A 25,148-nucleotide genomic window follows, 5' to 3' on the forward strand; every position below is an offset into this window, starting at 1 on the left:
GCCACTAATCACCCTCTTCATTGAAGATACCAGCCTTCACTGTAGGGTCATGAATGTACCAGTTTCCCTCTCCTTCTCTTCTCTTCCTTTGTTTGTATGTGTATCAACATCACAAAATATACTCTGGCAATTATATTATATTATATTATATTATATTATATTATATTATATTATATTATATAATATCATATCATATAGTATATCCTATATACTATGACTATTATATTCTTTCAACTCCTCTTCTAGAATGAATGATCCCTGAGCCTTGGAAGATACTTGGTTAGTCTCTTTGGGGTGAGCACTTAGTGGTCTACTTTGCTGGTTTCAAAGATTTTTTTGTTGTGGTGGTTGTTCTAGTTTTATTATTCAAGGTAGAATCAAGGTCTAACCCACTGGGATCTGGAATTTATGATAATAGCCTAGAACTCACAGTGGTCATCAGACGTGGCCTCCTGCATGCAAGGACTTACAGGCAGAGAGAGAGAGAGAACGGTCATGGGAGGTATTCTTGCCACTGCTAATGAGCAACAAATTAATTTGCCCCATTGCCTTTGGCATATGTAGGTACTCTGGACTGAACGTGAGTCCTTAGTGTTTGAAATCAAGTGCTTGTACTGCTGAGCAATCTCCCCAGGCCTGAATTGGATGAATGTTGAGTCACCTCACAATCCACCACCACATCCTGGAGGTGAATATCAGGATAGCAGTGAGAGTGGTAATCATATTTAATCTGCCAGCAAAACTGTAATACTGAAAACCTACAGAGCATTCAGAAATTCATGGAGACTAAACAGTACACTATTGAATGATCAATGGGTCATTGAGGAATCAAAGAGCAAATTAATAAATTCACAGAATAAATTAGGATGGTAACACAACATATCAAAACCTTTGGAAAAAATGAAGTCAGTCTAAAGAGGGAAATGTATAGCTCTAAGTGTGTATATTAATATTATGAGAGTTCACAATAAACAGTTTGATGCTTTACCTTCAGGCCTTGGAAAATGACGAAGGATGGGAAGAAGCAATGAACATAATGTAGGTTTTAATGAAACAATCCAAAAAGATCCAAAAATATCAAAGAAACAAAAGTGGGTTTTTAAAAACAAGATTGGTAAACCAAAATTTGACCACAATAAAGAGAGAAGAGACAAAACTTAATGAAATTACAGATGAAAGAAGCACCATTCCAAGAGAATCCAAAGAAACTCAGGCAATTATATGAACATCCTTTAAGAATATATACATATGTGTATATGTTTGAATATCTTAAAGAAATGGTTGATGGATATGACTTCCCAAAATGAAATCAAGATGAGATACTCTATTTAAATAGTCCTATAACAAGTACAGACATCCAAGTCATCCCTTAAGACTCCCAACTAAAAAAAATCTCAGGTCAAGGAGGATCAATAGGTGAATTTTACCAGACATTCATAAAGAACTAACACCACTCCCCTTGTCAAACATTTCCATAATATAGAAATGGAAAAATTTTACTGAACTCCTTCTATGAAGCCAGCATCAACCTTAAACCAAAAACAGACAAAGATATAACAAAATAAATAAATAAATATAATTACACACCCTAAAAATTCTACCAGCAAAGTGTTAGAGCAGAAAAACACTTTTAGCATAGTACCAGGATACAAAATAAATACACAAAAATCAGTAGCTTTCCTATATACTGATAAGAAATCAGTATATAAAAATCAGGGAATCTCCAACCTTCAAAATTGCCTTAAGATATATAAATAAATTACCTTGGAATAAACTTAACTAAGGAGGCAAAGGTATCTACAATGAGAATGTTAAAACACTTAAGAGAGAAACTGCAGAAGACACAAGAAAATGAAAATATATCTCATGATCTTGAAATGGAAGCGTCAATACTGGAAAAATGTCAATATTACCAAAAGAAATATACACATTTAATGCAAGCCCCATTAAAATTCCAATGACATTCTTCACAGGAATAGAAAAAACAAACCTGAAATTCACTTGGAAGAACAAAAAAATTTCAAGTAGCCAAACAATTTTAAGCAACAAAAATGCCACATTACAAAGTCATAGTAACATGGACCTCAATATCAGACCTGAAATTCTGAAGCTGCTAGAGAAAAAGATAGGGGAAAGCCTTCAACATATTTGTATATTAACTTTCTGAATACAGCCACATTTGATCCAAAAATACAATTATCTAATCAACTACTGGGTTCCCAAGAAATTACAGAGCTTTTGTACAGCAAAGGACACCTTGAATACAACAAAGAGAAAACAAACAGAATGGGAGGAAGTATTTTCCAGCTACATGTCTGACACTGGATTAATATCTAGAATGTACAAATAACTCAAAAACAGAGTAATAAGGAATCACAACCTTATTGAAAATGTGCTATGGAACTAAATAGAGAGTTCTCATCAAGAGAAATACAGATGGCATATAAATACCTACAAAACTGTGCTACATCCTTAGCCTTCAGGGAAATGCAAATTAAAACTACCCTGAGAATCCATCTGTCTCCCATCAAAATGGCTACCATCAAGAAAACAAACAGCAATAAATGTTTAATGAGGATGCAGTAAAAGGGGAATCATTCTATACTGTTGGTGGGAATTTAATCTGGAACAGATTGTGAAAATCAGTTTGGAGGTTTTTGAGACAGCTAAAAATAGATTTTCTATATGATCCAGCTATGGCAATCCTAGGCATATATCCTAGTGACTCTTCTCATTACCTTAGAGATACTTTCACAACCATGTTTACTGTGGCTGTATTCAAAATAAGTAAGAAATGGAACCGCCTAGATGTCCATACACAGATGAATGGGTAATAAAGATGTGGTACATTTACAACATGAGTTCTACTCAGTGGTTAAAATAAAAATGAAATTTTCAGGGAAATGGGTAGATCTGGAAAGGATTATACTGAGGTAACCCAGGCCAGAAAGCCAAATGTTGCATGTTCTATGTCACATGTGGATACTAGCTACAAATGTTTAGACTTGTGTTTGTCCTAGAAAGAAACAAAACAAAACAAAATAAAACAAAAAACAGTAAAAGAGGCCCAGAAGGTAGGGTAGAAAAAGGCTAAGAGGGCATGAGGAGATTCAATCAAAATTCAATATTTTCAAATATACATATAAAATATACTTTTTTGAATAATGTCACAGTCAGAAACCATAGTTAATTTCTAGAAAATTTTCAGAGTCATGCATGGGTTGACTTGCAGTGAGTTGTTGGCCAGGGAGGTCTCTGTTGCCTCCAGAACATGATAGGCTATTGCAAAGGCCCTTGGTTTTCCTTGAGAAATAGATGGCAAGACCCTATTGTTGAAGACTTCACATGCTTGAGAGGCAGATTCATGTGAAATCAAGCTGGTGCTGAGTACAAAACATTCTCCCTTTAGGCCAGCCAACTAAAGATGGAAAAGGCTATAGTATATTCAGCCTGATGAGAGATAGAAGAAATCAGTAATGAAAACAGTGGATACTGGAAACATCAAGTTCAGCTAGATAGGCCAAATGAATGAATGAGTTCAATAGTTGTATGGCTGCTCTGGTGGAAACCAACTGCTCTCTAATTGGACTGAAGGCCCACTATATGGGAGGGAATAGTGCCTGGTATGTGTAGACCTTCCCTTATAGTATAAAGCCTGGTTTTGTCTGGATAAACACATTTTTTTCTGTAGCCAAATAGCCCCAAAGCATATACTGAATAATACTCACAGATTAATGCTACTCACATTTCTGGTTAGAGAAACTTCCATTTTCAGATGGCAACCACTAATGGGATGACCCAAAAGAGAAAAAAGGATGGAGGAGTGTCCAACACTAAAACACCTCACACCCTCCAAGGCTCTTGGTCAGGTTGGGAAGAGGCAAAGAATGATCGTAAGAGCTAAAGGAAGGGTACCTCTCTTAATATGCAACTGTCTAGACAGAATTGGGCTTCCATATCCAACACTTTGCAATGTCTAGCAATACCTACACAAGAGTCTCAGAGCAGGAGAAAAACATGATGACATTAAGTTAAAAGAGAATAATGGAGAAAGGCAGGCGATATGACAGAGAGCAGAGCTATGAAGGGAAAACTGGAGGAGGGGAAAGAAATACTATGGTTTGTTTTCCTTAAGTGTAGAAGTTGACAATAAAAACATATATTAAAAGATAAGCAGAGCCTTCACAATTGCTCTAGAATTTTTATCTTTTCTAGGCTTATTCATGTTAGTTTGGAAACAGTGTTTCCTGCATCCTATTCTAATGATAATCTCGAGATTCTCTTACTTTTTTTTTTTTTTAACCTCCCGATTGCTAGGAATACAAGCATGCACAATTACATTTTGCTTATGAATGCTAGGGATCCCACCCCTGGCTTTGTGGATGCAAGGCAAGCACCCTACAAAGTTAGCTACATTTCAGTCTGTTCTTTTTATTTTGTGATATAAGGCCTTAATCTCTAGCCCAGGTTATTCTTGAAAACACACCTTTCTTCTTGACGCGGCCTTCCAATGAGATCCAAGGATCTTCATTTCTATTTCCTGTCTTGAGTCATCATGCTGGGGTTACACATATGCTCTACAAAATCTGGCTCTATTTGGTTTGGTGTGAATCTCATCCTAGTTATTAGACTTTACATCCAATGCATTTATATTCTGGGCCAATCTCCTTGGTCCCACTAGCAACTATATTTTCCATCTGGAATATGGAGAGATAAATACAAAATTATTATCCTATATTGAAAATACTCTGGCAGGAAGATATCCACATAAGAATGTAGCACTTTGCTGTGTAAATGCTATCACCATCTAAAAGTCTGTACATGAATCCATGCATGGATCATAAAAGGTTCACTTTTGTTTTCTTTTTGGTGATTGAGTGTCTCATTCAAGTCCAGGGTGACTGAGGCTCACTTGGTAGTCCTGAACTGTGCCTGAAACTCATGGAGGTACCTCATAACTTTGTCTCCCTTGTGCTTGGGTGAAAAGCATGCAACAACACACTACAAAAGTCTCATTGTCGTACTTGCTTAAAACATATTGGTCCATGTTTCTCAGAGTAAAGAAATGCAGGTACTTGTTTCAACCTATGTTACCAGTTTACTCTAGCCAGATCCTTTATGATAACAGTACAGCACTATGTGTTCAGTAACTAGAATGGTGTGGCCTTTTATTTTTGTACAGTAGGTATTTAAACTGTTAACGTGTCTAACTCAGCAATGTTCAGGAGGATCTTGGGATCAAACAACTCTGGCATTACAGACATAGAGAGGAAAAAAAAAGAGCAGATGCTTTTAAACTTGAAAATCATGCAGTTTACTTTATATATCATTAAACTTGGAATAAAGCAAGTAAGAATCCTTGGATAGGAGGGATAAGGAAGATTCTTCTAGATTCTGGCATCTGTAAGGAAATGAGAAAAAAAGTTCTTACTTCCTTTAACTGAGTATTACCAGCCATATCTGAGACACATATACAACCCAGGTACTTCTAAATGTCTGCGTTGGGTGTCCATTATGGATAATGAAAGAATACCAATAGGCTTCAAAACTTTTCCTCTTTATTACCACTGAATACATGAACCTTGCTAACTGAATTAAAATCTATGCAGCCATCAAAATGTACACATCTTATGTCAAACTGTGTCTTTTCAAATTTCAACAAGTGAGGAGGTATGACCCTATGAACTGTGTATTTTTAACAATTCTATATTAATTCCAATCAACTTATGTTAGTAACTCTTTTATCGGGTAGCCTTATTTTCTCATTAATGCAATTATATCTATATGTGTTTGCTTATATATAATTTTTAAAGTGACTATTCCATGGAAAAGATGAATCGTTATTTACATTTTTCTGCTTGCTTGTGCTTCCTTGTGCATGGATCTGTGTTCTTTTGTCTTTGTATGTTGCATGCCAGCATTTCTTGCTAATGAAAATGAAAAGCAGTTACTTGTGTCCACTTTTACATTTGAATTTCTGTGTTTTGTTGAAGAACTAAACCTGGATGAGCAGGTTGCCATCAAGAACCTTTAACTGCTGAGCTTTCTCCCCAAACAGCATGTAATTTTTTGAAAGCTGTATGGGAGAATCTATTGTGGACTAGGCTGTCCTCAAATGTATAAAGCCAAAGATTATCTTCAAATCCTTTTCCCTCCTGCTTGTACATCCCTGCTTTTGAGATTAGTTTTATATCACCACAACCAGCCTTTTATTTTTGTTTATTTATTTGCAAATACAGAGAGAGAAAGAGAGATCAAGGCATGCAACAGATTACTGCTACCACAATGAAATCCAGATTCACAGGACCCATGTATGTATAAGGTCATATAGGTACTGAGGCATCAAGCCCAGGATATAAAGCTTTGTGAGGATGTGGCTTTAACTGTTGAACATATAGTTTTTCATACTTGCTCCTTAAGGAATAAATCATACTTCTACTTCTATTATATCCTTCCAAACAGCTAGAGAATTCTGTTAAAATTCTTCAAAAAATGCTTCATTTATTTTAATTAAGATGATTTAAAATTGCTGGATATAATGGAGCCCTATATAATCTCAGTACTCAGGGACATTTTAGCTTTAACATCTTTAGTTCAAAGCCCCTGTACACAGTAAGATACTACCTCTGAAGTAAAAAGAAAATTCATACCAAACAATGGCAAACTTTCTTTCACCTCATGACTTTCATAGAAAAATAACTTTTCATAGTATAAGAGCAAACAGTTCAACTCAAAGCATGAACATCTATACCTGACTTTATATAGAGAAACTTTTAGGATTTAATTGTAAGAGGTGCTTTAAGAAACTAAATAGAATTCTACGGTGTCTGATCACTAATCATCGAGGGAAGCATATCAGAAAGGAATTCACAGTTCACCCTTTTCTAGCAATAATCCATATATTGTTCCCTCTTCTTTCCTTCTTCTTTGTTCTCCCTCTGTCTTCTCCCTCTCTCTCCTTCCTTCATCTTTCTCTCTTTCATTCTCCTGCTTCTTCCTGTTTGTTCTTTTCTGGGACTGTCTGACTCAATCATAACCTGACTCAGAAGACAGAGTGTGGTTGCATGATAGGCGCATACTCATGGAAATATTCGTACCTCTGCCTAATGGAGAAGTGCTAGATTACAGCCATAAGACACCCATCCAGCTACAATTCTAATTTACCTACTAAATTCCAGTTCATTACTGTTGAAGGCCATAATTTAAGCTATATACTTAAAAAAGTACATATCCCAAGGTTTAATTTGGCATCATAATCTGAAAGAAAATTGGAACCAAAATGCTTCAGGTCCAGTTAAGTCTAGTTTGCATCTGAAGATGCACCAAAATGTAAGTCAAACACTTACTTGTGAAAGATGTTCATTTACTGTCCATATCCACCTATGAACACAAAAGTTCCACATTAACATACCATGCCAAATGAAAGTTACTCCACTCTCAATGTGTACAAAACACAGATTGCCAATTATTTATTGTATATATTGTAACATTTCAAAAAATTCAAAATTAGTGAAAGGATACCACTTGAAGTTTAAGGAAAATAGTTCTTTACCTATCAAGCGTTTGCGACAGTAACACAGAAGCATTGTTGGGCCTTGAATTCCTGATCCTCCTGCATCAGCTTCCCAAGTGCTAAAATTCCAGGCATATGCTAACATTCCTGGCTCTATTAAGCCAGGTCGGTAGTATGTGTATGAGGTGTATGTACGTGCCATGCCTTGTGCACATTCACACAGATCATAGAGAATTTTTGGTGTCTTCCATTCACCTGCTGGTCTACTTTATTATTATTATTATTATTATTATTATTATTATTATTATTTGTTTTTTGGGATAGATTCTACCCTAGCCCAGGCTGACCTGGAATTCACTATGGAGTCAGAGTGGCCTTGAACTCATAGTAATCCTTCTACCTCTGCCTCCGGAGTGCTGGGATTAAAGGTGTGCACCACCACACCCAGCTCTGCTTGTCTTCTTCAAATGGAGTCTCATAGAAACAGAAACTGCCATATTTAGTCAAGCTGGCTCAAGACCTTAAAAGCCAGCTGGCCATTCTAAATGAAGACATAAAGAAATGCAAGGATGAATTCCAAGAATCACCAAGAAAATCAGAAAATGATGTGAAAAGTGAGCTTGGCAGAGGGATGGATATTACACATAGAAAAGTAGTAGAAAATGCAATCTTAATTGAACAAGTCCAAAACTCTCTAGAGGCTCTCAAGAACAGAGTCAGCCAAGTGGAGGATAGAAACTCTCATCTGGAAGAAAAGATGGAAGAAACAGTTCAAGAGTCCACAAATTTCAGTAAGTTCAAAAGTTCCTGTGAACAGAACATGAGGGAATTAAGGGATACACTTAAACATCCTAATATTAGGATCACTGGAATAACAGAAGGAGAAGAAATACAGACCAAAGGCATGGAGAACTTATTTAACAAAATATTGGAGCCTGACCAATTCTTCAGTCTCCACTCCACAGAAAGACTTGGATTACACCTGCAGGTGGATATACCCAACTATTTATGTGAATGCTGGGATACAGAACTCAAGGAAAATCAGACCTTCAGGTCTTATGTGAAAACATTCTTCCCCAATAAGCCATTCCTCTAGTCCTGTTTTGGAATCTCATTTAGTGAATTCTTTGTTTTGGAAAATAAAAATACATAAAACAGGAGATGTTTAAAGGCAATCTTCTATTCACTCAAAATTTAGCTCAAGTAATACTAAAGATTTAAAGGGAATTTGGATGTCAAAGTAACACTAGAAAGTTTGTATCATGGGCTTGAAAGCTGACTGATGTAGGTACTTTCTCTGTAGACATGACATCCAAGACCAGAAGGCTGAAACTCCCAAGTTAAAGTCACCAGAATCCAAAGAAAACATCTAGGTGTGGTCATGTGCACTTGTAACCACAGTAATATCGGGGTGGAGAGACCTGGCTGCGAAATGCAGCATGTTTGACTGGAGCAAGGCACCCTACATTCTGCTGTGGCCAACGCAGTGAAACAGTATTGAAGCATTTTGCCTCTATGTTACTTACTGTTTTTCCATGGCTGAGTCTTTGGAACTTGCTTGCCGGATGCCAGATTACTTTTATGTTCCATAGCTGTGTTGCTTGCAGGACTACATAAACAAGCAAAGAAGAATAATACCATTATGTCAGCGTATCAATATTTTTTTCTGGTAGGCCCACATTACCTCGCAGAATGTGACTTTAATCTCAGTGAAAGACCACCTTCTTTAATCTGAAATGAAAATCCATTTCAAGCAACCTGAATTTTATTTCCACTTCCCTGGAATGTTCCCTATTCTGAACACTCATTAGCCTGGAACCAAAAAGTTTCATTTTCTAGAAATTGAAGTTAATGATAATGACATCCACTGCCTTTTTGAATGCCATGATCATTAACTCACCATATGTGAAAATAATATACCTTCACATTAAAAATGCCAAACATCAGGCCTCAAGAGAAGCATTAAAATTGTCTAAGGTTCTTTCTTCACTAGTGTAAGGACTCATATTTGAATACCCAGTACCCCGTATCACCAGATGAATGTAATAATGCATGCATTTGGAGTTCATTTTCAGTGGATGGAGGCCCTGGCATGCCCATGTATACTCACTTTCTCTCCCCTCAACCCACCCTACATATACAATACATGGCAAATAAATACAATATAAAATCTGGTGATATGAGCCTCTTAATACTGAGGCTAATTTACATTTGTAACTGTTAGAATTCATCTTTCAGATTTTTTATATTGCTGTTGGCAATATAGCATACCCTTAAAAATTATCAACAGTGGCAGTCATGGTGGCACTTACTTTTAATCATAGCACTGAGGAGGCAGCAGAATAATCAGCAAGAGTTTCAGGCCACACTGAGACTACATAATTAATTCCAAGTCAGCCTATGCTAGAACAAGAACTTACCTCAAAATAAATAAATAAGTAAATAAAAATTATCAACTCACTTCAGTAACCCTGAAACAGAAATTTAGAATTTCATGTTCGGGAACATAAAATACAAAGAGTACATGGTAGCACACACCATAAATCCCAACACTTGGAAGGTGAAGCTGTGTGCATTGCCATGTTTTAGGCCACAGTGTGCTACAGCTGAATTCAAGGACAGCCTATACCAGAGTGAGACCGTGCCTCAAAAAATATAAAGAAAGTTGATAAAAGCCTAGCTACTATTTCCAGACATTGTGGTACATGTCTTAAATCCCAGTACTCAGGAGTTAGAGGTAGGAGAATCTCTCTGAGTTCAAGAACAATGTGGGACTATTCTTTCATTGTCAGTCTGGGACAGAATGAGACTCTACACAGTAAAACAAAAGGAAACAAGCAAACAAACAGGAAAAAGAAAAAAAAATAAGATTATAAAAAGGCAATTTTATTCTATTCTTTTCAAATCCAGATAAAGTCTTAATTATTTTTTTGGAACTATTCTGTTTAAAGTTGGGAAATGAGAAATCTGAGGTTTGAACTTGTTATAAAAGTAAGTATAAAGAGTAGTGATTCATTTTGTTACCCAATGAATACACTGGACTTCCCAATCTCAAACTATTGTAAAGACTCCCCTCTAACAGAGTCAGGGTGTCTGGAGTAAAAATGAATTAAGTGGAATGGCTTCAGAATTTTTGTGGAGACACGATGTGCAAACTTTTATGGGTGCATGTGTGGAGACAGGAGGATGGCACTGGTGTCTTCCTTGAGGATTCTTCACTTTACTTACTTTGCCAAGGTACTTCACTTGAAACCACAGAGTTCTTCACCCTCACTTTGGCCCAGGAAACCTGTCTTTACCTCCTGAGCCCTTAGACTGCAAACCACTGACTGTATCTATCGGTAATCATATGAGTGCCAGGGAATAGCAACTCTGCTTCACTTTTATCTTCTCATTAGTTTTTGCGTGAGACTTGGTCAACAATGAAAATGTGGTTAAAAAAAAAAAAAGTCACAAACATACCAGCTACAGTTATGGGCAGGTGGCTGCACATTTAAAGGCATTTGGTTGCTTAGCTGGCTTTCCCAGGTTCAATTCCTCAGCACCCATATAACATAAATCCAGATGTACAAAATAGCACATGTTTGTAGACATTTTTTGCAGTGGTAAGAAGTCCTGCTGCTCCCATACTCTCATATTCTATTTGCCAATAAAGAAACAATCTAGGACCTTACAAAAGAAAACAACCAAGAATGACAAGGAGTACTGCTCCTCTGTAACCCAATAAGGTAACATTTTTGTGCTTTCACTGATCAATAACAATACCATGATCGTGTATGAAAGAATAAATAGGGAAAAATACCACTAAAATTACCTGTTGAATATAACCAATGAAACACCAGTAACAAGGAAAGACTGTGGACTTTGCCTTGCCTTGCCTTGTCTCATGCTTTGCCTTGCCTTGCCTCCTGAGTTGCATTGCCACTTTGTTGCCTTCCCTCTTTATTTATTTTCCTTTTGTATTAACTTGCTTCTTGCTTTCACTCTTGCCTCACCTGTTACCATGCCTTAACTTGCCTTTTCCGTCATGCTCTGAATGTCTTGCCTTGAGTTACATCCTCCCTTACCTTATTCCTTGACTTGCCTCTTGTCTTGCCTTAACATGCCCTGCCTTATCACTTGCCTTGCATTGCCTCTTTCCTTGCCTTATCTCTTGCTTTGACATGCTCCTGAATTGCTTTGCCTGCAGCCTTTCCCTAACTTGCATCTTGAATCACTTTGCCTCTTCCCTAACTTTGTGGTGCCCTTCAGTGGGCTAGCCTTGCGCAAACTTGCCTCTTGGTTTGCTTCACCTCTTGCTTTCTCTGGCATGTTGCATATCCTGTTGTCTGGCCTTTCCCTTTGCCTTGTCTGTTGACTGGCATTGCGTCCCCTTGCCTTATCTGTTGGGCAGCATTGCCTTTCTTTGCCTTATTTTCCCTGTACTGTCTCTTACCACACATGCCTATTCATCTTGCCTCATGCCTAGCATTATTTTCCCTGGTGCCTTACCTTCTCTCTTGCCTTGCTTTCCTCTTTACTTGCCTTACTTGTAGTCTTGCCTGGCCTATTGACTTGCTTTACCATGCCTTGCCTTGACTGCCTTGCCTACCCTCCTTCCTTGTATGATCTCCTGCCTATCTACTCTCTTGCCTTCCTTCAATCCCTCCTTTCCTGACCTGCCTCTTGTCTTGCGTAAACTCCTACACAACCTTCCTTCTCGCTTGGCCTATAGAGTTCCCTGGCCTTTCATGCCTAGGCTCTGGACCTTCCTGGCCTCTTGTCTCTTATATGTCCTCTTGTCACCTGCCAGGCCACTTTCTATGCTGCCTAACAGCCTTACCTGGCCCCTTGCCTTTTCTGGCCTCTCCTCCTCCCTTGCTTACCTCTTCCCAGGCCATGCCGTTGCCTCTTGACTTGCCTCTCACCTTGTTTGCCAGTACTGTAGCATGCCCTGGCACTTTACCTATGCTCCTTCTTTCCTGGCCATGATTCATGGCAAGCCTTCCCCTTGCCTTACCTATTCTCTTCCCTTATGTGGCCTCTTCCTTTGCCTTGCCTGTCGTCTTGCCTTAAGTGGACATACTTTGCCTGGGCTCTTGCCTTGCTATTGTTTCTTATTTGCCTTGCCGTATGTTGTCTCACCTCGTACCTTGCCTTGCCACACAGCTGTCCTTGCCTCCCTTGCCCCTTGCTTTGTCTCTTCCTTTATCTTCCCCTTTCCTGGAATGGACTCTTGCCTGGCCTCACCTTGACTATAGCCTTGCTTTGTCTCTTTCCTGCCCTCTTGTATTAATTCTCCTCTTCCATCACTTTGACTCTTGCCTCAGCTTGCCTTGGCTCTTGCTTCCCATGCTTCCTTCTTGCCTTTCCTTGCTGTGCCTGTACACTAGTCTTGAGTTCCCTCTCCTTGCCTCTTGTTTCTCCTGGTATTTCGCCTAACCTTTTGCCTTGCCTCTTGCTTCTTTCCTTGACTCTGGTCTCTTGATTTGCCTCACATCTTGACTTTCTTTTCTCTTGCCTTTCCATTCTTTCCCTTTCCTTTTTTTCTATCATTAATTCTTTCTTTGTTTCTGTTTATTTTTCCTTTCTTTCTTTTGTTTTTGTAATGGAACACATAGAGTTTAGGAGGTACCGGAGAGAGGAAAACCAATACATTTACCACTTATTGTCACAGAACCTGGTTGTGCCCCAGATAAATGGGGTGGTGTTATTCTCTTCAGCCAATTCTGCCAAAGGAAGCAAAAATTTATTTGTGACAACCAACATAAGACAGAATTATAGTTCATTGTAAGATGATCAGTACTACCTCTAAGTTTGTAATACAAGTAAAACTTGATCATTTACCCCCCTCCCATGTGACATAGAGGCAGGAATTTAATTACAGGATATAAACACTGAGAATACATAATATTACCCTTGCCTCATAACATCACATATATCAAATAGAATTCATAAGAGAAAGCAGATGTCATGAAGTGATTTTGCCAGTCGAGAGGCATAGAGTATTCTATATGTTTGCTTAGTGACACAAATGAGCTCAGCTGGTGGCCCAAGAAAATTAGTAAGGCTTTTTGCCATGTGCCACATGTTCTCTCTCATATGTGGATACTAGCTACAGATGATTGGGCTTCTGCGTGAGAATGAAAATACTTAGTAGCAGAGGCCAGTAAGGTAAAAAGGAGACATAAAGGGTAGAGAAAGGAAGGGAGAAGGATACTTAATATGTTGATATTGTATATATGTAATTACAATGATTGTAATGGGGAGGTAATGTGATGGAGAATGAAATTTCAAATGGGAAAGTGTGGGGATGGGGAGGGAGGGAGTTACCACGGGATATATTTTATAATCATGGAAAATGTTAATAAAAATTTAAAAAAAAAGAAAATTAGCAAGGCTTTTTGAGAAATATGGTATTGTAAGAAAAAAGAAAATTTTCCTTCTGTCTTAGGTAAATGGCTTGAGATTTACATATGCTGAAGAAAAAGATGAAGAGACATTTACCTTTATCCCAGTCTTCGTCACAAGCAGGGTACTGCAATGTGTTCTTAGGCAGAGTGTCTTCTCCAGGGTTCCTGGTGGGGATGACTGCAAGACAAGAAATTTGTATATAAAGGAGAGACTGCCATGTTATTGTGCAAAAGGCATTACAGCCTTACAAGGCAGTTTTGTTAAAAACATGGTTAGAACAAAAGTTGGCAACATAAGAAAAGGAAGCAGAAACAAAGACAAACATCATATACATGGCAATAAAAAAAAATAGACATTGATACAGCTAAGATACCTAGATATAGAAATAAATATATGTATGTATTGAGATGACAGCATTTGGTACTGGCTAGTGTCAAGGTCACTGTGTAGCCAAGGATGACCTCAAGTTCCTTGGTCCTCCTGCTTCCACCCTGAGTGCTGGTATTACAGGAAAATGTGTTCCCATCAGATTCATTTAATGCTGAGGATCAAATAGGAACTTTGTGCATATTAGTCCAGCATTTTACAAACTTATCTCATAACCAGCCCCAAGAATATGAAGCAGGCTGTTTAGAAGAGAAAACAGTGTGATCACCTAACTTATAAAAATCTTGGAGATAAGACAATATACTGTGTTTTAAAAGGTGAAAGCAGAATTCTGCTCACAATATAGCACAATGTACACATGAATGAGTCAGTTGTAGTTGTGGAACCTTTGAACTAGCCAGGCTTACCCACATCCTGCTCTATACAACACCTGTCATCACATATTGAGATATGATGACTCAGTTCAGCCCTTGGAACCAGGTGACGAGCATTGAATGGACATGTAGCCAATTGTTTTGCAACATCAGGATGATTCTGTGGAATTAAAATGAAGGAATCAGTTCACTGTTTAGATTTCTTGTAGCCAAGAAGAGTTTCTCAGCCTTTTATTGTTACTTACTCCTCTCAAGTTCCCCTAAAAATGTTCAGCTCAGCTATAGTTGGTATATCCCTAACAGAAAATTAAGATGGAACTGTTTATTCACACAAAGAATTTAAAAAATTGAAATCATCAAAATGTAAGCATCTTTCTGATGACTGTCAAGATGAACAACAAATCTCTATGATTATAGAGGGGTAAGCAAACAATTTGAAATGTAGCTCCTATTTTTTTTCTTGGCATCACAAGGGTCATTGCGAAAGTAAAAGCTGTAATGGCCAAGTTCTGTGCATGTCTATAAAAGGTGATATTCATGATGAACCATAACACCAGAATGCAACACAAATGCATAGCTGCACAATTCTTGCTATTGTGTAGAAGGTATGGGAAAATATCTGTTTATAATGTAGCTGGCGGACCTGCCGCCAAGATGGTGACTGCCTAGCTGTGCTGCAAATCCCAGGAAAAGAAAAACAAGACATTAAGGCTTCCGGGTCTTCTTATCAGAGGGAGGGTATAGATGTGGGCAAAACAGGGAATCGCAGATCTCCTTGCAGGCAGGTAGAGCACCACTAACACCAAATTGCCATTGTGCCCCACTGCTGTGACTCCACGCCCCACATCGCTATGCCCACCTGTGAGCTCTGATCGCATGCCAATCAATCCCTGCCTGCGGAAGCTTAAACTGCTCTGCACACTTGCCCACAATACTGTTCGGCAAGCCCAGTCCCACAGCAACTGCCACACAAGCCCAGACTGTGCTCTCGCTTGTACCAGCTAAGGTGCTCCCCGCTACCTGTCTGCTGGCGCCTGCCATCCTACATTCTCCTGTGGCAGGGGAGCGCAGACTGTTTCCGGGTCCCAGTGTTCCCAGCCAGAGCTTGGGCTGCTTCAGGGCTTGGTACCTCAGTCCCCGTCCAAGTTTGAATGCAGGCAACTTTGGCCCATTGCCTCTTGAGAATTCAGGCAACTTTGACGCCCATGTCAGGCAGTATATAGGCAGCTTTGGCAATTGGGAGCCAAAGCCCAGGCTGCTTGGCAACTGCCCCAGTCTGCTCAGATTCCCACTGTACTAGAGCCCAGGCTGATCCACCCACCTACCTGCCCATACACTGTCATGGGAAGACCACAGTGCAAAGGAATAACATGAAAAATCAAATGCAAGAAACCCAGATAGACCACCCAGTCCTACAATGAATGCATCTAACCAAAACATAGAAGAGTTATGAGGATCAGAACATCAAATTGAAACTATGAGCAATGCAACCCTGTCCAACCTACTGTAGAACTTGCTGTAAAGCAACAAAGGGCTGATAACCATGTGGATGCTCTACCATCACTATGCTAGAATAAATGGATAACAGATTGGAAAGAGTTCAAAGAGTTAAGAGATTTGAGGGAGAGTGAAAATAAGAGGTCCTTAAGAATCAGCTGGCCATACTAAATGAAGACATAAAGAAATGCAAGGATGAATTCCAAGAATCATCAAGAAAATCAGAAAATGATGTGAAAAGGGAGCTTGACAAAGCAATGGAAATGGTACATAGAAAAGTAGTAGAAAATGCAAACTTAATTGAACAAGTCCAAGACTCTCTAGAGGCTCTCAAGAACAGAGCCATAGAAACTCTGATCTGGAAGATCAGATGGAAGAAAGGTTTTGAGAGTTCAAAAACTTCAGTAAGTTCAAAAGTTTCTCTGAACAGAACATGAGGGAATTGTAGGATACACTTAAACGTCCCAATATCAGAATCATGGCAATACCAGAAGGAGAAGAATTTAAGACTAAAGGCATGGAGAACTTATTTAACAAAGTATTTGAAGAAAACTTCCCCTGTCTCTTAAAAGAAAGGCCCATCAAGATATAAGAAGCCAATAGAACTCCAAACACACTTGACCAAAGGAGAAACTCTCCAAGACATATTATCACTAAGACTCTAAACATTGACACCAAAGAGAAAATCCTAAAATCAGCTAGGGAAAAACAGCACACCACTTTCAAAGGTATCCCATCAGAATTATTTCAGACTTCTCAATGGAAAACCTGAAAGCTAGAAGGGCCTGGAGTGAAAATCTCCAAAGTCTAAGAACCTATGTAACCCAACCTACTCTACCAGCAAAAGTCTCCCTTATAATAGATGGTGAAAGAAAAACTTTCCATGACAAAATTCAGCTTTACAATTATATGAACACAAAACGAAACCTACAGAGAGTATTTCAAGAAATTCTCCACAAACAAGAAATGAAATAGCAAACTCAAATGCCTACAAGAAGCAGATCACAACAACCAAACCCAAAGTAGGCACAAAAACCTTCTAAGGCCATGAAAACATCAACACACATCTACCACCACAGTATGGCAGGGATCAAATCAAATCTCACAGTCATTACCCTAAATAATAATGGCCTTAACTCACCCATCATTATTTGGGAAGAGAACAGGGAAAAGTGAAAATGGGGCTGGGAAAAGAGAGGGTAGTGATTGACTAATTGATGAAAATATACTACATAATTAAAGGAATTTAAATTAAAAATTAAGAAAACGAACCTTCATAAATAAAACCTCAGGTATGTAACGCAAAGTAATTTATAGCAGGATATAGTGGGTCAGTTGTGAAGTTGAGGCAGGTGGATCACTTCAAGCTCATTCTTGCATTGAATGTGACAAAGTTTGCACTATATGGTACATTATTCTAAACATAAACACAGAGCTGAGGAGGAGCTTGAGTTAATAAAGTGCTTGTCCAGAGCCTCAGAGGCCCCCAACACCTCAGCACTGAAGAAGACCAAAAATGAACCCAACATTGCTCTGTGAAATTTTGAGAAAGAGGGGGCAGGAAGAATGTCAGAGTCACATGTTGGGTCATGATATGCAGAGACATTTATCCTACCAATAACTGTGGGCTAACTCCACAATGCACGATCCATTTACATCAACAAGGAGGATCCAATGGGAGGGGGTAGATCATAGATGAGCCGAAACAATGGTACCAAACTGCCTGTATTTGCTGAAAAGAAAACTAATAAATTAAATTTAAATAAATAAATAAATAAAGTGCTTGAGGCACAGTGATGAGGATCTAGTGTGGATTACCAAAATTCCAGTAAGAGGAAAATGATGGCACATGATGCCAGAGATTGGGAGGTGGAGAGAAGAGATCCCAGGGCTTTTTATCCACTGAGTCTAATTCACTCTAAGATCTCCAGGTTTGGTGAGAAATCCTGGCTCAAACTAAGGTTGCCAGGTGTGGTGACACATGCCTTACATTCCACCACTCACAAGACCAAAGCTGGAGAAACACTATGAGTTTTAGACCAGCCTGAGAGGCAGTTGAAAAGGGCAATGACACGCCCATACTTTCCCATCTCAAATAGAAATACATACAAAAGATTACTTGAGAGACACTGTTTTTAAAGGATGTGACTGCCACCAGTTAAGGGAAGAAAACCAAAGAGAAAAAACTGATATACTTCCTTTCTCTCAGTGTTGGTATTAACACAAAAGTAGACTCACCAAACCATTTTGACACTCATTTAAACATTTCCATTTGGGGCTGGGAAGATGGAGCAGCAGTTAAAGATACTTTCTTGCAAAGCCTGACAGCCTGGCTTTGATTCCTCAGTACCTATGATAAGCCAGACACATATGTCTGGAGACCTCCTACAGTGTCCAGATGCTCTGGTTTGCATATAAACTAAACCACACTCATAAGTAAATGAAGGAGGGCAGGGAGAAAGGGAGGAAAGGAGCAGTAAAAGAGAAATAAGGCCAGGAAGTGGGAAAAAAGAAATCATTTAAGTTAAAATTACTTGCACTTTACAGATGTCTCCTTTTTTTAAAATTTTTTTTAAAACTTTATTTGAGAGCGACAGACACAGAGAGAAAGACAGATAGAGAGAGAGAATGGGCGTGCCAGGGCTTCCAGCCTCTGCAAACGAACTCCAGACATGTGCGCCCCCTTGTGCATCTGTCTAATTTGGGTCCTGGGTAATCGAGCCTTTAACTGGGGTCCTTAGGCTTCACAGGCAAGCGCTTAACCGCTAAGCCATCTCTCCAGCCCAGATGTCTCCTTTTTTTGTTGTTTGTGTTTGACCTTTTAAAAATTCAGGATAGGGCATCTCCAGGGACATGCTGTCCCTGTACACACAGTGATCCTTCTAAATGCCTGGATTACAGACATATGCCACCAATCTAGACATGTGAAGCACTTCAAATGTAATGAGAGGGTGAATTACAAACAAAAGTTAGCCTACCTTTTTGCACTTGATAAGGTGATAGGGAAACCTGCAGGCCCTGATGCGGTGCTTTTTATCATAAGGGCACTGTAATAGTCTCTCGGGGTCTGGAGATTCCACTGACAGAGAGAGGGAAGAACAGTTAAGTATAAAGCAGAGTAGAACCTTATGCGATTACCCCATTTTGGGCCTGTTGGAATTTTCAATAAAATTATACAAAATAAGAATTCTAAATAAAACATAACATTGAAATCAAGGGTGATTAAACAATTATAAATGAAAATATTTATAGTGGTGAAGCATACTGTTAATTCCAGTATTCTGCAAGACAAGGAAAGAGGATCATTTTAACTCAAGGCCATCCTGAGCTAGATAGGGAGTTCAGGTCATCCTGAGCAAGAATAACAACTTACCAGGTAAATAAAAACTGAAAAAAAAACCAAAGATAAATATTGAAAATGTATCCATAAAATTCACATACTGTGTCTCTAGATATCTGGTATGGTAGGAGTTGAGGCTCCCAAGACTTTATCACTGAACCAGATGTAAAATGAAGCCAACATGGCTAAGGAAAATTTGCACAAGAGGGGGCTGAAAGAATATTAGAGCCACATGTTGGGTCATTATGTACAAAGACCTTGACTCTTACCCATTACTGATGGATAACCCTACAATGCATGACCCATAATGCGCTAAGAGGAGAGTATCTGTAAATCAGGGAGAAGAGGGAGCAGGCTAAGAATATCATCAACATGACTTTATAGACACTGTGTACATAAATAATTTAAAAATAATTCCGAATTCTAATTTTAAAAAAATCCTCTGGGCTGTCATTGAAAGGAAACAAGCCCAGCAGAATTAGCAGCGGTGTCCGTGAAAGTGTTTTCTGGGGCTGCAGAGATGGCTTAGCAGTTAAGCGCTGGCCTGTGAAGCCTAAGGACCCCGGTTCAAGGTTCAATTCCCCAGGACCCACGTTAGCCAGATGCACAAGGTGGCACACGCATCTGGAGTTCATTTGCAGTGGCTGGAGGCTCTGGCATGCCCATTCTCTCTCTATATATATGTATCTATCTGCCTCTTTCTCTCCCTGTCACTCTCAAGTAAAGAAAGAAAGAAAGAAAAAAATATTAAAAAAAGAAAATATTTTCTGCTGACTACGTTTACTTAATGGTAAATGTAAATTAAACATCATTCCTTTTTTTTCAAAACATGATAATTAGGATCATTTAAGTTCTATAGCCACTCCAACTACAATTTCCAACCGCCAAGATAACGTTGGAATTGCTACTGGTGTGCCACTATGTCCACTTTGGCCCACTCCCCTTGCAAACACTCCCCAATCCAACTGGTCCCAGAACAAGGTGAGGATAGTTAAGGCTTCCCATTACAAGGAATTTATGACAGGAACAAACATGATATATATTTTAATTTCTGTTTTAATTTACTCTTATAAGTATTACTGGTTACCCTAGGTAATTCATAAATGATTCCATTCCTTTTAACAGGTAAATTTCCTTTCCACTTTTCAGACTACGGTGGAGAAAAAAGTTCTTTAATCCCTACCAAACTGTCTAGAGGAAAAGAAAGTATCTCAAAAATTATGAAAATAAAATAAAACAAAACAAAAGACAGAACCTCCTAAGTCTAAAACAACAGCACACATATAGGACTGTTGTGTGGAGGGTCGGGGGGAAGAGGCACTAACCTATACCATATTATTGAAACTGTCATTAATATACATAAGGTTAACAGGCTGAACCTTACAAGTTAAACTTTGTGAATGGTGGTAAATTAAATGGTTAAGCACACTCTCTGTGAGGACAAGTAGCAAACTAGTAAAATGCTCCTGCCGCCTATGAAGACATGGATAAAAGTAAGATAAACAATTCACATTTGATAAAAAGTATATAAATCAGGAACCTGAAATGGAGAGCAGAACTCAGTGTGGAAATGAAAAAGATACATTTGCTGGGAAAGGGATTAACTGGTAACCATAATCCTGATGGAAATGACTTGAAGACCAGAATGAATAGGAAGGAAAAAAGTCCTAGAGGATTGGCAAATTTATGATTCTAGAAAAATTCTTCTCTTGCTATATATTTTTAATTATTATTTCATTTATGTGAGAGAGAGTGAGAGGGGCAGATTAAAGGGTAGAATGGGTGTGCTAGGGCTTTTCGGCACTGCACAAAAACTCTAGACGCATGTGCCCCCTTGTGCATCTCGCCTACGTGGGTCCAAGAAAATTGACCAAAGGTCATTAGGCTACTTAGGCAAATGCTTTCACTGGTAATCTATTTCACCAGTCCAGCATCAGTTTATTTTATAAAGTGAGAACACTGGCCCTATGTCCAAGGGTATATACTGTTATGCTCCCTCTCTTCTACTTCATTGATTTCCCTCTTCAGTGGAGTTACCAGCCTTCACTGTAGGATCATGAATGTACAACTTTCCCTACCCCACTTCTCTGACTGTCTGTGTGTGGGGGGGGGGGAATGTATAGACAACATCACAAAATATACTTCCTACACTATGACTATTATATAACCAGCAATCGTTTCTATTCTTTGTAGTGTATTGTAATGCCAGTATACACAGGGAGCATTTACCCATCAAATTATGTTAGGTTTCCATTCATTTAATCCCTCCCATTACTAGTGAATGTTAGACCTTGTCAGCAACCAGTACACTGGACAAAACTTATGAGTCACACACTTTATATGTAACTGCCCATATAGGGGCATAGGTCAGAGAACTACCAGAAAGGTTTAGTGCTTGGTTCTTGGTAATGTAGTTAAACTCTAATCTCCTTTTCTAGATGAAAAAAACTTACCACTTATTTGGTTCCCTGGAATCACAGCAACGACATTAAGTATGCTAGGCAAAAATTCTACAACAAAGTTATGTCCAGTGCCTTACACATATTTTATAAGCTGAGAACTATGGTGTATGAATACCATGCATATTGGTCATATGTCCAAGGGTACATACTGTTATGCTCCCTCTCTTCCCCTTCATTCCACTAATTTCCCTTTTACCAGTCTTCATTGTAGGATCATGAATGCACCGATTTCCTCCCCTCTTCTCTCTCTTTCTCTCTCTCCCTTCCTCTGTGGTGTGTGTGTGTGTGTATGTGTGTGTGTGTGTGTGTGCATGTGTGTGTGTGTGAATGTGTATAGACAATATCACAAAATATATTTCCTACACTATGGCTATTATATTCTTTCACCTCCTCTTCTAGAATGAATGTTCCCTGACCCTTGGAAGGCACTTGGTTTGTCTCTTTGGGATGAGCACTTAGCAGTCTACTTTCCTGGCTTCAAAGATATGTTGTTGTTGTTGTTGTTCTTGTTTTACTATTCAAGGTAGAATCAAGCTCTAACACACTTAGACCTAGAATATATGATGTAGCAGGGAACTCACAGTCTTCATCCTATATTACCTTCTGAGTACAAGGATTGATTGGGGGTGGGGGTAAGGGGAAAGGAGAGAGAGAGAAAGGGCATGGCAGATATTCTACCCACTGTAAATGAGCAACAAATTAATTTCCCCTGGTGCCTCTGGCATATGTGGGTACTGAGGAAGTGAACGTGGGTCCTTAGTGTTTGAAATCAAGTGCTTGTACCGCTAAGCCATCTCACCAGCCCTGAATTTGTGAATTTTGAGATATTTTAGTATCTATCAACATCTCCCTGAAGGAGATTATAAGGATAGCAGTGAGAGTTGTACTCATATGTAATCTGCCAGTAAGCTTGTAATATTGACTTTATTTTGTTTTTGTTTTTGAAACAGAATCTTGATATGTTCCTCAGCCTGCCCTCAAATTTCTAATCCTCTTGCCTCAGTCTCCTCAGAGTTTGGTGTGCATGTATATAATAGCACACCTGCCCTTGATACCTCTTTAATGACTTAAATTTCACGTACCTTATCTCTGATGAGATCGACCATGAATAAAGGGTGGTGGTGTCATATGTAATGATACACAATAACATATATTATTTCAAGTTTGATCATATATATACATGAACACCATGCAGACCTTTTCTTCCATTGAAATTCAGAGTGACACTTGAACTTTTCACAACGAAAAGCAAACAAAACAAACATCAAATACATATAAACAATTTATATGTTTAAAATCAGATGTAATACATACTGTAATTGCCTTCAATGCTGACAGCAAAACTCTCACAGCAAATGCTAGGGAAGGAAAAGGCATGTTTTAATGGATTAGCAGTGAAATGTATCAAATGATAGCAAGAACAACTTTAGTACGTTGTTGAACTAAGACACGCATGTTACTTGGGCCTTGAAAAGCCCGGGGGGTGAGGCCTAGTTGAACTTCCTAAGCCAAGTTAGTTTGGTATCTACCTCTGGCCAGCTATGACTCAGCAGGGTGCCAAACGGCCTCTGGCCTGCTACTTCTGCATAGGGAGTTAAGAGTACCCGCCCCTGTGCTCAGAACCAATTATCTCAAAAGTCACAGTATGCTACTGGCCCTTACCTCTCCCCCCCCATCCTAGAATCCCCCACACACCTTCTCAACACTATATAGGCAACTGCCTGTAACAGTAAAGTGAGATCCTGCTTGGACAAGACTCCCCAGCCACTCAGTGTGCTTTTTCTCCAGTGACTAGGAGAGGTTCTAAGCCGTCCACACTTAACCTCCTCCTCAACCCCTTGGGAGGAACCAGTGGGCTGTGTCCTTCTTCAGCACTACTTGGTGCAGGAACCTGGCAAATGTTCATCAAAGGAAACCCTTAGTGATGTCCAAACATATTTCCCTTTATTATATCATTATTTGCAGTTTGAAGCATTTTATCACCCACTCCTAATTCATACTAGTGTAACGAAATCTAGGCCTAGTGATAGTTAAGTCATGTACATGTGCTAGCTTCAGTGACAACCTTTCAGTCTATTTTAAGGGTTACTGCAAAAGCCTGTTTTTGACGTAGTGTTAGGTTTTGATAATATTTAACAGTAGAGAAGGCCAGTAAAGATACAATACTATTAATTACATATTTGGATGAAAAATATAAGGTGTTGCGCTCTTCCTCCCAGTTCTTAAAAAAATATTACCGAAAGGGCAGGGCACTTTTGTTCCTCTGATCTAACACTGCTGGGTGCTAAATAAGTTTCAATCTTTTCTACTAGACGTCTCCTTCACCTTAAGTTATTAAATGAACTTGGGGGGGGGGGGCAAAGCTACCGCTGTCTGAAACCAGTCACCTAGGAATCTTCTGGAATGGTGTTTTGTGTTCAGGTCCTGTCTATTAATTTAGGCAAGGTTTCCTTTGGCTCCTCACACAACTGCAAGGCACTTCTCTCCTATTCTATGGCAATAATAACAGGACTTAAAGTTGCTTAGAAATAGAAGTGATAGTTGGAGTCTGGTACCTCGCTGTAGTGACCACTGGATTGGCATAACGATCAGTGAGAGTCATTGTATTCCCAGTGACCACAGCATTGAGAGCCTGGCGTCGTGAGAGCGCAGTGTCCCATGAACAACGTGCCCCGTCCTGAGGGTTAGCAGGAGGTTTCCCTCAGGCGGCCATGACGGGAAGAAGCGGAGCGTGAGGCTGCTCTGTGACCTCTTAAGGGGGCTGGAGGCCTCCCTCGGGTGAGGATTCCCTTCCCTACAGCCAACACCGAGGAGAGAAACCCCCTTTTCCAACGCAGGCAGGGGCCAGCGATGGGAGCCAATACGGGCAGGCGGGGCAGAGGGTTCCCTAGAACACACTGGAAACAGGTGCGAGAGGTGTCGGAGCGGCGAGCGCTGGCCGCCAACGGTCTGAGCGCCGGAGAGAGCGGCCTTCACAGGCCCGGCCTGAAGAGCAGGGCGGGAAAAGGGAAGAGCGAGAGGAGGAAGGGCCCCGGAAGGTGAGCTCTGTGGAGGCGCTGCCCTGGCTAAGACGCCAGGGCCTTTCTTACCTCAGTGCAGGCGCTCGGACCACAGGCGACTCCGCCCGCAGCCACCGCCACCGCCACGGCCACGGCCACCGCCAAGGAAACGGCCACGGCCAC

General features: G+C 39.5%; 1 protein-coding gene and 1 pseudogene across 1 annotated transcript; both read right to left on the bottom strand.

The window, feature by feature from the left end:
- The window catches only part of LOC123457059, a 32,863-nt pseudogene extending 28,166 nt beyond the window's left edge, over nucleotides 1–4,697 (bottom strand).
- A 661-nt stretch (nucleotides 4,698–5,358) lies between these two features.
- Nucleotides 5,359–25,104, bottom strand: LOC123457087 (gametocyte-specific factor 1-like). Its single transcript, XM_045141172.1, has 9 exons — nucleotides 25,056–25,104; nucleotides 23,281–23,324; nucleotides 19,143–19,243; nucleotides 14,701–14,827; nucleotides 14,000–14,083; nucleotides 13,155–13,221; nucleotides 9,040–9,122; nucleotides 7,347–7,380; nucleotides 5,359–5,401 (listed from the first exon to the last, which is right to left on the bottom strand). Coding segments are annotated over exons 2-8 (480 nt in total). The 5' UTR covers nucleotides 23,282–23,324; nucleotides 25,056–25,104; the 3' UTR covers nucleotides 5,359–5,401; nucleotides 7,347–7,363.
- Between the last annotated feature and the right edge of the window lie 44 nt (nucleotides 25,105–25,148).

The sequence above is a fragment of the Jaculus jaculus genome, chromosome Y (genome assembly GCF_020740685.1).
Source record: "Jaculus jaculus isolate mJacJac1 chromosome Y, mJacJac1.mat.Y.cur, whole genome shotgun sequence".
NCBI lineage: Eukaryota > Metazoa > Chordata > Mammalia > Rodentia > Dipodidae > Jaculus > Jaculus jaculus.

What these genes read in the sequence shown, in the direction of transcription:
- LOC123457087 (XM_045141172.1), bottom strand. An exon ending in TTGTATAGAGCAGGATGTGG is followed by an intron (nt 14,084 to 14,700) that starts GTAAGCCTGGCT and finishes CTTGTCTTGCAG; the next exon opens with TCATCCCCACCAGGAACCCT. An exon ending in AGGTTCTGTGACAATAAGTG is followed by an intron (nt 9,123 to 13,154) that starts GTAAATGTATTG and finishes TTGTTTATGTAG; the next exon opens with TCCTGCAAGCAACACAGCTA.